Source organism: Macadamia integrifolia, chromosome 4, assembly GCF_013358625.1.
Source record: "Macadamia integrifolia cultivar HAES 741 chromosome 4, SCU_Mint_v3, whole genome shotgun sequence".
In the NCBI taxonomy this organism is placed as follows: domain Eukaryota; kingdom Viridiplantae; phylum Streptophyta; class Magnoliopsida; order Proteales; family Proteaceae; genus Macadamia; species Macadamia integrifolia.
Genome location: NC_056560.1, coordinates 10,619,403 through 10,630,882, shown reverse-complemented (window position 1 = coordinate 10,630,882; position 11,480 = coordinate 10,619,403). Strand labels below are relative to the sequence as shown.

The 11,480-nt window shown below is 40.9% G+C and overlaps 1 protein-coding gene across 1 annotated transcript; it reads right to left on the bottom strand.

Moving 5' to 3' along the window:
• Nucleotides 1–9,995: 9,995 nt before the first annotated feature.
• On the bottom strand, nt 9,996–10,978 carry LOC122075320. The gene has a single exon (XM_042640309.1). It carries the CDS (start codon nt 10,812–10,814, stop codon nt 10,023–10,025), a length of 792 nt encoding a protein of 263 aa, XP_042496243.1. The 5' UTR covers nt 10,815–10,978; the 3' UTR covers nt 9,996–10,022.
• Nucleotides 10,979–11,480: the final 502 nt, after the last annotated feature.

Below are 11,480 nucleotides of genomic sequence, written 5' to 3'. Positions count from 1 at the left end.
GACCCTAATCTGGTGGTACCCGCTCTTGAGATCAATCTTCGAAAAGATCGAAGAGTTGGCCATCATATCCAACATGTCATCAAGCCTAGGAATAGGGAACCTATACTTGATGGTGATCTTATTGATGGCCCTACTATCAACACACATACGCCAGGTGCCATCTTTCTTTGGCGTGAGCAAGGCAGGTACAGCACACGGGCTAAGGCTTTCCTTAATGAATCCCTTTTGCAACAGTTCATCCACTTGCCGTTTGAGTTCGGCGTGTTCTTTGGGATTCATTCGGTAATGGGTAGGTTCGGGAGAGAGGATCCTGGAACTAAGTCAATAGCGTGCTGGATGTCACGCATAGGTGGTAACTCATCAGGTAGTTCCTCAGGGAATAGCCTCTCGAATTTCCTCAACAAGGGTTGCACTTCTCTAGGAGCCTCAGTGAATAAGCGTGACCTATCGGTATTACTCTGTATGGTAACTAGAGCATAAATCACCGACTCGTGACACTCTCCTTCAAATTGTTGTTGATTTAAAATGTTGAGTGTTTTGGTGGGGGCGTGTTTGGATGTACTTCCCTTGTGTTCTGGAACCCTAACTTCCCTAGGGGGACTGGGTGTCAGTCTGATCTTCTTCCCTTTGAACTCAAAGACATAGGTGTTAGACTTCCCGTAATTGGTGACATCCCGGTCATATAACCAGGGCCTACCTAGAATGATGTGGGCAACATCCATCTCTAGGACATCACACCACACTCGATCCTCATATCCTGCAAAGTGTAGGGGGACTAGACAACTCAGATTTACGGGAATGGTGGACTGATCAACCCAGGCAACCTTGTAAGGTTTAGGGTGGGGTTCAGGTTTGAGGCCCATTTAAGCAACAGCGCTCTTGGCGACCACATTCATGCAACTCCCGCTGTCTATGGCGACGCGGCAGTTCTTGCCCTGATGACATGTGTAGGTGATGAAAATATTAGTTCGTCGCCAATCGTTGCTATTCTTAGGTTGTGAGACCATGCAACGCACAATGCTAAGCTTGAGGTCACCGGCCTCCTCGGTGTCCTCATCAGATATGGTCTCATCTGGCCTATGGTCCTCATACTCGTGGTCCTGAAAACCCTCTTGGTCACTTTCCTCAGGGGTCTGCTCTCCTACTTAAAGATTCCTATTGGGACACTCCCTGGAGAATTGACCAAACCCACGACACTTGAAGCACTGTTGTTGCCCACTATTCTTGGGCGCTTCTCCCAAAATTCCTTTACCCTTGTTGTCAAATTGACGCTGTGGTGCAGCAGGGGTTTTTGGGAATCCAATTGAGCCTTGGGGTGGTTTTCTAAATTGGGACTCCCCAGATTGGAAGTTCTTCCTCTAAGAATAAGTTCTCATGGAGGATTCCACCTCAAGGGCTATCCTGAAGGCCTGTGGGATGTCTCGCACCAGGTGGGGTGCCATACGAGACTGAATTCCGGAGTTGAGCCCGGTAAGGAATCTGGATAGTGTCTGCTCAACATCCTCCCGAATACGGCTTCTAATTTTTAATTCATTGAACTTGCTCATATACTCGGTCACAGTCAACTTCCCTTGCTTCAGGGTATTCATTTCATTCAACAACTGGAGCCTATAAGTGATAGGCAAAAATTCCCTCTTGAGCCGCTCTTGCATCTCTACCCAGGTGGTGATTGGCTCAAGTCCTAGGTGGTCCTCCTGGTACTCTAGGTCTGTCCAGAAGTCCTGGGCAGCTCCAATAAGCTTGAACTTAGCAAACCGGTAGCGGACTTCCTCTGGCATATCATAGAAATCGAAGTACCTATCCATCTGCTTGATCCAATCCAGAAGGATCCTAGCGTCAATCTGACCATCGTAGGTAGGGGCATCTACCTTAATCATCCGTCTGACATCAAAGCCCCTATCATGGTGCTTATAGCCCTCATCATCTCCATATTGGGTTTGGCATCTTGGCGGTGGGCCTCGATCCCTACCACGCCTTAGTCCTTGGAAGTTATCCCCTATCTGGTCATAACCGTCAGTCTGGTTATTTTCGTTTACTTCCTCAGGGTTAGGGCCTCTGCCCCTAGGTTCAGTGCCAATTATGTTATGGCCTTGCCGTCCATCAGGGTTTTGGGCACTTGTCTCGAGGGCAGCCAACTTATCGGTAAGGGCTTGGAGATGGATAGCTTGTGTTTCATGTATGGTTTGAACGGCTTTCATGAATTCAGCCAATTGCTCCGATTGAGTGGCGGTGCTAGGGGGGTCAGACATATCCTGGTATGCTCTACCACTACGAGTGGACATAAGGAGATGGGCAGCCAAAGGTACGGTTGCCACCAAAGACTCAAGGTCTACTCAGGATCTCCAATTGAGATAAGTAGTTATCCCTTTCAATCTTGAGGTCAGAAATCTCCCTCTCGAGTATATGCTTTTGGAGGGAATAATGTCCTATGCTATTTGGCCCCGCCAATTTAAGAAAGAAAAGGGTGTCCAAGGGTGTCCTCTAATCTATGGTATTCGCTCTCTTAGCTCAGACTCGACCACGGACAAACGGTGACGGAGACTAGACCTCAAAAGATAAGACATGTAACAAGGGACAGCAATACTTAATTACCCTCAACCTAGACAAAACCATGCTCTGATACCAAGATGATGTAGGGGGGTTCATAGATGACTAGGTCTCCTACAAGATTAACTAACTAGGTAGGTTAACTCAAGGGGCGTAGGTAAATAAGACCAAAGAATTTCAGCAAACACGATTAAGCATGCAAGATAAAGCGAGACTAATAAACAAAGTAGCCAAAAGCAATATTAATCTAGACAGAAAAACACATAAATTCTTACTCAAGTTTCAAGTGGGGACATGGGGAAGGGAACAAACGACATATGAATATTAGGTTCAACACAAATCCATCTAGACACCCAACTTAGATATGCAACAATCGATAAAATAGGCATAAACAAAGGGCAAAGGCAGACTTCAACGTTAATGGGTTGCAATATATATAATAGGGATTAAGGGAGGTGGGGAGGATTTAATTTAGTACTTTACCATACTGCTATTCAGATCTGAGGAGAGAAGAAGAAATCCAGATTCTCCAAAATAAAGAGGTTGTAGTCCACTTTTGTTGAAGAAGATACACCCAACCAATTGTAGAGAGAGTAGCAGCAGTGATGTAAAGGCAGCAGTGTGCAGCGGCAGCAGTATTGTAACGGCAGTAGTACGTAGCAGCAGCAGTGAGGTAGAGGCAGCAGTTGCAGCAAAGCAGTTTTGTACCGGCAGAATTATGTTGCAGCAGCAGTGGGGTAAGGCAGCAGGTGCAGCAGTAATAACACAGCAGCAGTTGCAGCAGTACTAACGCAGCAGCAGATGCAGCAGTATAACCCAGTAGCAAGTGCAGCAGTATAATGCAGCAGTAGGTGCAGCAGTATAACGCAGCAACAGAAAAAAAAAACAATAAGACTGAAAAGAAAGAGAGGGCGGCGAGACAAGAAGATTAAGAGAAGAGAGAGCCGAGAGAGTAAGGGAAGAAAGAGGCGAGAGAGAAGGGGAGAAAAGTCGAGATTGAGAGAGAGAGAGAGAACCGTGAGAGGGGTGGGGATTTGCCCTTGGCTTTCTTTTCAATTAACATTCATTGAAAATAAACAATGGCCAATGGCCTTACACTTAAAGAGAATAAACTTCTAAAAATAAAAAGATACTTAGAAACTCAATTGCATGAAATAAAAACTACCTAATAGATCATTATAAAGAAATCCTAGTTTCCTAATTGTGTAAGACAATCAAATATCACTAGATTTAAAGCAAAGTACTAGAATCAAATAAGATTTGGTGGGGTCCACAAAATCTTCCAAGATCTTCTAAAAATCTGGATCGATCTTGAGACCCACAAGATCTTCTGAAATCTTCTAAGATCTTCTAAAATCTGGATTGAGCTTGGGGCCCACAAGATCTTCTTTCTATTCTTCCAGCCACAAAGATGGCTGCTTCTTCTTCTTCTTCTTGCGCCTGTACACTTTGATGTCCCCATCAAATATTCCAGAGGATAAAACCGACAATGGACCCGACTGTGCCTACAAAAGCCAGTTCTTCTGAAGAATAGGATAGACTATTCAGACTCTCTTTTTGTGTTTATATTCCGCTGACTACACTCTGATGTACATAACTTACTACTAAATTACAGAGAACTGTGTAAATATTCTTTTGGGGAAGTATGCAAAATCTCATTTGGTAATTATAAATATGTCTTATCACTAGGTCGACACTGAAAAAGATGTAATATATTTTACTAATGGATTGTTGTATATATATGACTCATGATATTTCTTAGTGTGATTGTGGTGTTGTGATTTCGCTTCCCTAATCTAGATCCTGGAGGAACAGACTGACTGGATATGGTGAGGTGTCTAATGCGCATACCTTGGCCTTCTGGAGTTAGGGTGTAACAAATGAGGTCGATACTGAGGAACTTGGAACTACAACAACTGTGTTGGCTGTGAACTGCCAAGAAGAAGATCCCAAGGGGCTCAAGATTGAAGATTTGCTTGAACCATCAATGGAATAGATTTAGAACCATCGGGTAGATGAACCAAAAGAGCTCCATGTTGCATTAGAGTATGAAGAGGTTGAAGGTGCATATGTAGGTGACCCTTTGGATACATCCGACAATGTTGAGGTGCACATGTGGAGTTCGTAATCCCATTGAAATATCTTGAAGATCGAGCTTCTCATTGATGTAATACTGTATTTAAGGAAGCTCAAAACAGTACTAGGGTAGGATCTTTTCTCAGAGAATAAAGAATTTCAAATTTGGAAAATAGGATCTTGTTAAAAAATTGTTGAAAGATGAAAAAGATAGAATAACAGACAATAAAATAACACCCAGGTTTCACACTACAAGATGGATCGACTGGATCAAACACTAACCTACCTTGATTAAACACAAGGGATTTCTTGATCAAACGCAAGAAGAGAGTTTTATAAGCAAACTTTGTTTCCAAATTCTTAATTGTTCTTTGAATGCTTACAATTTATTCCTATTTATAGGACCAACCCAACAAAACATTACAAACCCAACTTTCCCCTAACAAGAGTAGAAAGTCTTGACCTATCAAAACTGGATTAGGAAAGTGATCACCTTCCAACTACTAAAGTTGGAAAAGTCTTCACTTACCAACAACCAAAGGTGGAAAAAATCATCACCTCTTAAAGTTAGAATGGGAAAGTCTTCACCCACCAACTACCTAAGGTAGAAAAGTCTTTACCCATCATCACTAACAAAAATGAGTTGATTCCCCCTTCTAAAAGAGTAAAAAATAAAAGTAACTTCTAAATACTTATTGACCCCATGGCTGATTCAACTAATAAACCAAACCACTACTATACCAAAATATCTAAACCATAGTAACTAATTTTGTATGGATACTTACTACTCATAGTAACTAATTTTGTATGGATACTTACTACTCATGGTTTAGGCCATTAAAGTGGCCTATTAAATTCAAGGTTTAAGATCTCACTCTCACCCCCCATCTCACTGATCCAAAAAAAAAAAGATCTGAGATCATGTATTTTTTCACAGTCAACTCGGTGGTTGGTCTTGGTGGCCATATGGTCTTTGTAATCCTCAAAATATTAGGTATTTACCCTATTTTAGGACTTTTAAACACAATGGAACATCAGCTTTGTTAACATCAAACTTAAAATAGTACTTTAACTTCGTACCCTATGTAAGTAGTCTCCAACTCTTCGAACCCTAGGCTAGTATGCTCTATTCCACGATCAACATTCCACAATCAACACATGACACACCATAATCATAAGATTTAAAAGACATCATCGATAATTACTTGATTGATTAACAATTAACATTAATGACTAATGAGTCACATTAACATGTATTGAAAATTTGAAATGACATAAGATAAGCTACATAACAACATAAGGTCAGCATGCATCATTTTTTTAAACAAAAAAATAAAAAATTTACTTCCCTTTATGAATCCATAGATCAGTGATATGCATCACATATAAAAAAAAATAAAAAAATAAACAAAAACCCAATGTAAACCAAGTATTGATGATGTTTCCATTAAAAAATGAGTTTGAGAAGATTTTTTTTTATCTAAATGGTTATTGAGAAGAAAAGTAACTTCAAATGTGGATGAAAATGTAATATTATCTACTCTTTAAGCTTCAATGAGTGCGGGAATAGAGATCCTCAAGCAAAGCACCAAAATTCTTGCTCTTTAGTGTTTTTTCTTCAAAAAAGTAGAGAGAGGCGAGATCTTGGCGAGATTTCAGCGAGATTTGGCAAGATCTCGCCACCGAGATCTTGAACCATGATTATATTAAAAACCCTTTAGACCAGAGGCCCAACATTCATACAACCCAACTCTAGGCTTATTCCTAAGAAAACAAGCCCATCCGCATCACTCATCCTTTAGACTACATTCAGGCCTTCAAAGAATTGCCTAAGTTTTACTATGGACTGCAACTTAACCTTCATCGCACCAAGGTCGTCGTTCTTATGTTCAAAACTCAAGGTTGAGTTTTTTTTAAGCGGTCGAGAATTGATACAAATAAGTCACTTAGTCGGCTTACTTCATTGGAAATAAGCCTTGAATTGGGTTATGTATATGTGGGGCCTTTGATCCCATGGGTTTTCTTTGTAATAGGTCACTTTAATGAACCTAAAATAAGGGCAGAAAGTAGGAAAACATGATTTATTTCATTAGTTTAGTTTGAGTGCTGTTTTGAATCTATTTTCTTTGTTATTTCAATTTCCTAGCTAGCTTAGGTTTCTCAATTAGTTAAAGATTCGGTTAGGCCTCTCCTTCTAGTGTTTGAGTCTATTTTGAGTCTTCTATATAAGTTTGTAAGGGGCTACAACATTGTAAACGAATTTATCAACGAAATTGCAACTTTATGCTACCATAATTCCTTTTCAACAGCTGAGATAGTTGTGGGTGAGAGGCCCAGGCTGAGATAGCCATCCCACCATCACACCCACATCTATCCCATCTCAATCTTTTTTCTTTTCTTATTTATTCTTTCATCATCTTCTTTATCCAATAACAAGTATTGTTCTTCAAGTCTTCTAGAAGGTTGGATGTCAGATTTTTTCCGATTAAGCAATCCAGCCATCCGATCGAACTCAAATTTTAACCACGCATTCAAGAACCCTAATTTGGAGATTGATTCAAATCTGGACTCTTTATGATGGCTTGATCTTGAAATATTTGCAAAATACCAATTCTGCCCTTCCCTTCTCAAGATCTAGAAAAAGTTACTACTTTGTGTTCAATAGATTTTTTTTTGCTTCCATTTTTTTTATTCAAGTTAACTATTGAAATCAGAGATTGTTTGCATTTTATTACCTAATTTTGAGCTAAAAAATACTGTTTTGCCCCTCATAGTTATTGTTTTGTTTTTACTCCATAGATGTTGTCTTATTTCTCTCCTAGTCTTTATTATTTGCATCTAGACCATCCTTTGAGTATAGATCCTTGTCAACTGGCTACTATTTTTATTCTTTCAAATATAATACATCACAAATTGCCTTCTGTAATGCATGAATTTATATTGGGGGTGTGGAGAGTCACAACACAACAGCTTTGATAGACATGTGACAATAACTTGACATGATGTTGCGCTCTTTACCAATTCACCCAAAAAAAAAGGATCCGGCTCCTCTCCTTATCCTCAATCACCCATCTCTTCCCCAGGTCTACCTGAGCATTTGACACGTGTACATAAACCATCCAACGGCTATCATCTTTTTCTCAGAAAAAACCATCCATCTTCACTACTAACCCATGCCCGATGCTTCTCTCCTTACCCATATGAGATTTCTCCTCTCTTTTCTCCCACAAATCAGACCTAGCCTGCAACTCTTCTCCAACAGCTACCCTCCCCATTAAAAACAAATCAAAACAAGATACAACACTGGAGATCTCTCAAATGCCCCAACTTTTCTCTTCCTCTTGAGTCCAAAAAAGTAGGAAAACCAAACCAAACCCTAAATTTCTTGAAGACCTGTAAATCTCAATAATCAAAAGCTCTGAACAGAGTTTCAAAATAAAATTTTAAAGCATTCACACATACACAAATATATGAAACAGAATTTATAGAAATCTTTGATGGCTAATATTATTACGGAGAGAGATAATCTTTTAGGAACTTGATCGAGAGAGAGAGAGAGAGAGAGAGAGAGAGAGAGAGAGAAAATTGAAAATCGATGAGTTTGGGATCTATAGAAGTAACAGGAGCTCTAGTTTAAAGTAAATGATGACGATGATGATGTATTGGAAATGGGATTCCAGGAGAGTAGAGAATGAATGGAAGGAACCCTAGATTGCAAGAAAAAAAAAATGAAGATTTAATTGGGAAGTTTGGATGAATTTGTTCTTTTTTCCAGGATCGAAGGAAACAAAAACCACACCTCCGAAGATGGGTAGAAGCTCTCAGTCTCGGCAGTTTAGGAGAGAAGAGAATGGAAGAGAAGCAGATATGTTGGGGATTTTACCTAGGTCGCCTTCAATCACCGGCGTTGGTAGTTTGGGAGAGAAGAGATCGGCAGTCGGGGATTCTAGTAGGGTCGCCTTTGATCGCCGGCGTCGGCAAAACCACACCTCTGTAGAAGGAGAAGCTCTCGGGGTGGGCAGTTTGGGAGAGAAGAGATCGAAAGAGGGTCTCGGCAATTTGGGAGAGAAGAGATCAGAAGAGGAGGAGAGATCGACAGTTAAGGTCGCTTTCGATCTCAGGCATCGGAAAAACAATCTCTGCAACTCCATCAGTGGGCTTCCTCCCTCTTGTTCATTAGGTCATAACCTTACCTGGAGAGAAATGCCGGTGAAAGGAGAGCAACGAACGAGGTGGGAAGAGAAGGAATAGCAGAGAAAATAGAGGATTGAAACTCGGGTAAGGAGAGGTGCTCGGGTATAGGTTTTTTTCTGGGCAAAAATTGAGAGCCATTGGATCCATCAAGTACACGTGTCATCTTCCCAAGTAGACCTGAGCAAGACCTGGGCGATCAAGGATAAAGAGAGGAGCCAAATCCAAAAAAAAATGGAGGAAAATTAAGGAGATCAAAGAAGACATTAACAAATTAGGGAGGAGAACAAGGGGGAAAGAGGAAAGCTTTTAATCCAGGTAGAACTGGAATTGAGGTACCATGTTCATAGAATGGCAGATGGTATGCATTTCCGAACTACGATGCAGCAACCCATATGATTGAAATTGCCATCAGTGTTCCATATCATATTCCGATGGAATGTGGTCACAAATGAGACAGAGTCTGATGGATCATGGATGAACCACCAGTTGAAAAAAAAAAACAAAACTAGGACAAACCACTATCAAGCAAGTCACAGCTGCTTATCCCTTGATATTGTTTTAAGCATCAAAGTGTAGAAAAAAGAAGAGTCTGAATCTACACATACACAAACAACTCTGATATAAAACATAAACAACTACCAATACTTGCATTTGAATAAAAGAAAAAAAATGGATGTACCTCATTCAGCAATAAGCAGGCTCAAAATATAGAACTCAGAATCAATTCATATACCATCATCATCAACGTCACTGACACTAAGAAGAAAAAGAAGAAGAATTAAGGCGGTCAAGGGGGGAAAGAGCTTTAACCCAGGTTGAACTGGACATTGAGGTACCGAGCTCAGGGTTTATGATAATTTAATGATAGATGGTACACATAATTGGACTAGAATTGGGGGAGCCGTATAATAGAAAATGCCACCAGTGCTATATCAAATTCCGATGGGAAGGTGATCAAAAACCAAAGAAAGAGTTTGGTGGGGTGAACCACCAGTTGAACAAAACAAAACAAACGAAGCTAGCACAAATTACCACAAGCAACAGTTGCTCATCCCGTTATATCATTTCTAAGTATCAAATTGTTAAGGAAATGAAGAAATTGAAACTACACACACATTCTGATATAAAACATAAACCACTACACATACTTGGTTCTGAATCACAGCAAATCATTGGCTTGTACCTCATTCTGCAACTAAGAAGGATCAAGTATACAACTCAGAATCAAGACGACCACCATCATCATCCATTTCACTAACCCTAAGATGTTCCAAGCTTGGCAATACATCCATGAGTAGCGACTTCAGCAGCGACACCGCCAGAGCCCCAGATTCCGGCCATGTAACACACATGGTCCCTTTGATCCTCCTCATCTGGCATCGACCCAAAAGCGCTGCACCCAAGCCATCCATCACACTCCCCGATAGGAAAAACCCTAAACCCCTAATCAGCGCACCCAGCCCTTCCTGTTCTTCCATCAATGCCGCTGTAGTCTCGAGCTTAAAAGCAAGTTCCTCATCCGGTGGCAGATTGCCGCGGAAGTTCCGACTCTGCACCGAATCCAGTATCAGAACCCTCTCGGGACAAATTTGCGCTTCTCCGTCGATCAGCAACTTCGCCACCGCATGGGACCTCTCTGCGACCACACGGAACTGTACGAGGACCGCCATGATTGAGTTCTCATCGTCGACGGCGTAAATGTGGCAAGATTTATCCTTGGGTGAGGGTTCGATGGAGTTGCCAGATAAGGAGATCTCTGGAAGCAACAGAGTCCCGATTGGGGGTTTGGAAGAGACGCAGTGATGGAGGAGAATGATAGACGGAGTAGAGATGGCGATGATAAGGAGGGAAGGACGGAGAGGACTGTTAGGCTTGGTTTTTGGGTTGGAGAAGATGAGGAAAGGGGGGGGAAGAGTGGGTGATGGAGCAGTGAAGTTGTTTAGGTCTTCTTGGAAGAACCTTGATGGTGGGGGAATGTCTGTTATCACATCTTCCATCTCTGCTTCTTCTTCTCTTTCCGTCACGATCAGTGCTTTAAAACTCGACGAGCAGAGTGATTGCCAAGAGAAGTTACTGTTATATAATGGAGTTGCAGAGAGAGACCCGTAGAATGTCGACGGTTTAGGCCTGAACTGGGCTCGGTTTCAGAGTTCAAAGTTCAGGGTCGTAGAAGGGTTCGACCGTTTTGATGTTGAAAATTAGTATTTTCCCATGTGGGAAGATGAGTCGGACGATTTATCAACTAACGCGCCGAGTTTATACCCACTCGGACTTTTCTTTTTTTTTTTTTTTTTTTTGCTTTGGGGTGGGGTGGGGTGGGGTGGGGTGGGGTGGGGTGGGGGTATGGCACTCGATCAATCTATGAAATACGTTCGGTATTTCTACCCAAAAAAAATCAAAAATGGATGCAACTATACTAGTAAAAAAATACATACAAACACATGTGTGACTATATATTAAGAAGAGAGAGAGAGAGACGTTAATCCATTTATAGCATTCAATATCAAAGGATATGCTAAAGATAAGAAAAAAATTAGTGAATGGACACAAACCTATATAGAATATTTATTGTTTCAATATCAAATGATATGTTCAAAATCAAGTTCTATGAGAAATTTCAGAAAAACATATCTAAGAATATCAGTAAGTAAAAAAATAAAGTA

Excerpts from the sequence above, each read along its gene's own strand:
- LOC122075320 (XM_042640309.1), bottom strand. The coding sequence starts at position 10,814 with ATGGAAGATGTGATAACAGACATTCCCCCACCATCAAGGTTCTTCCAA.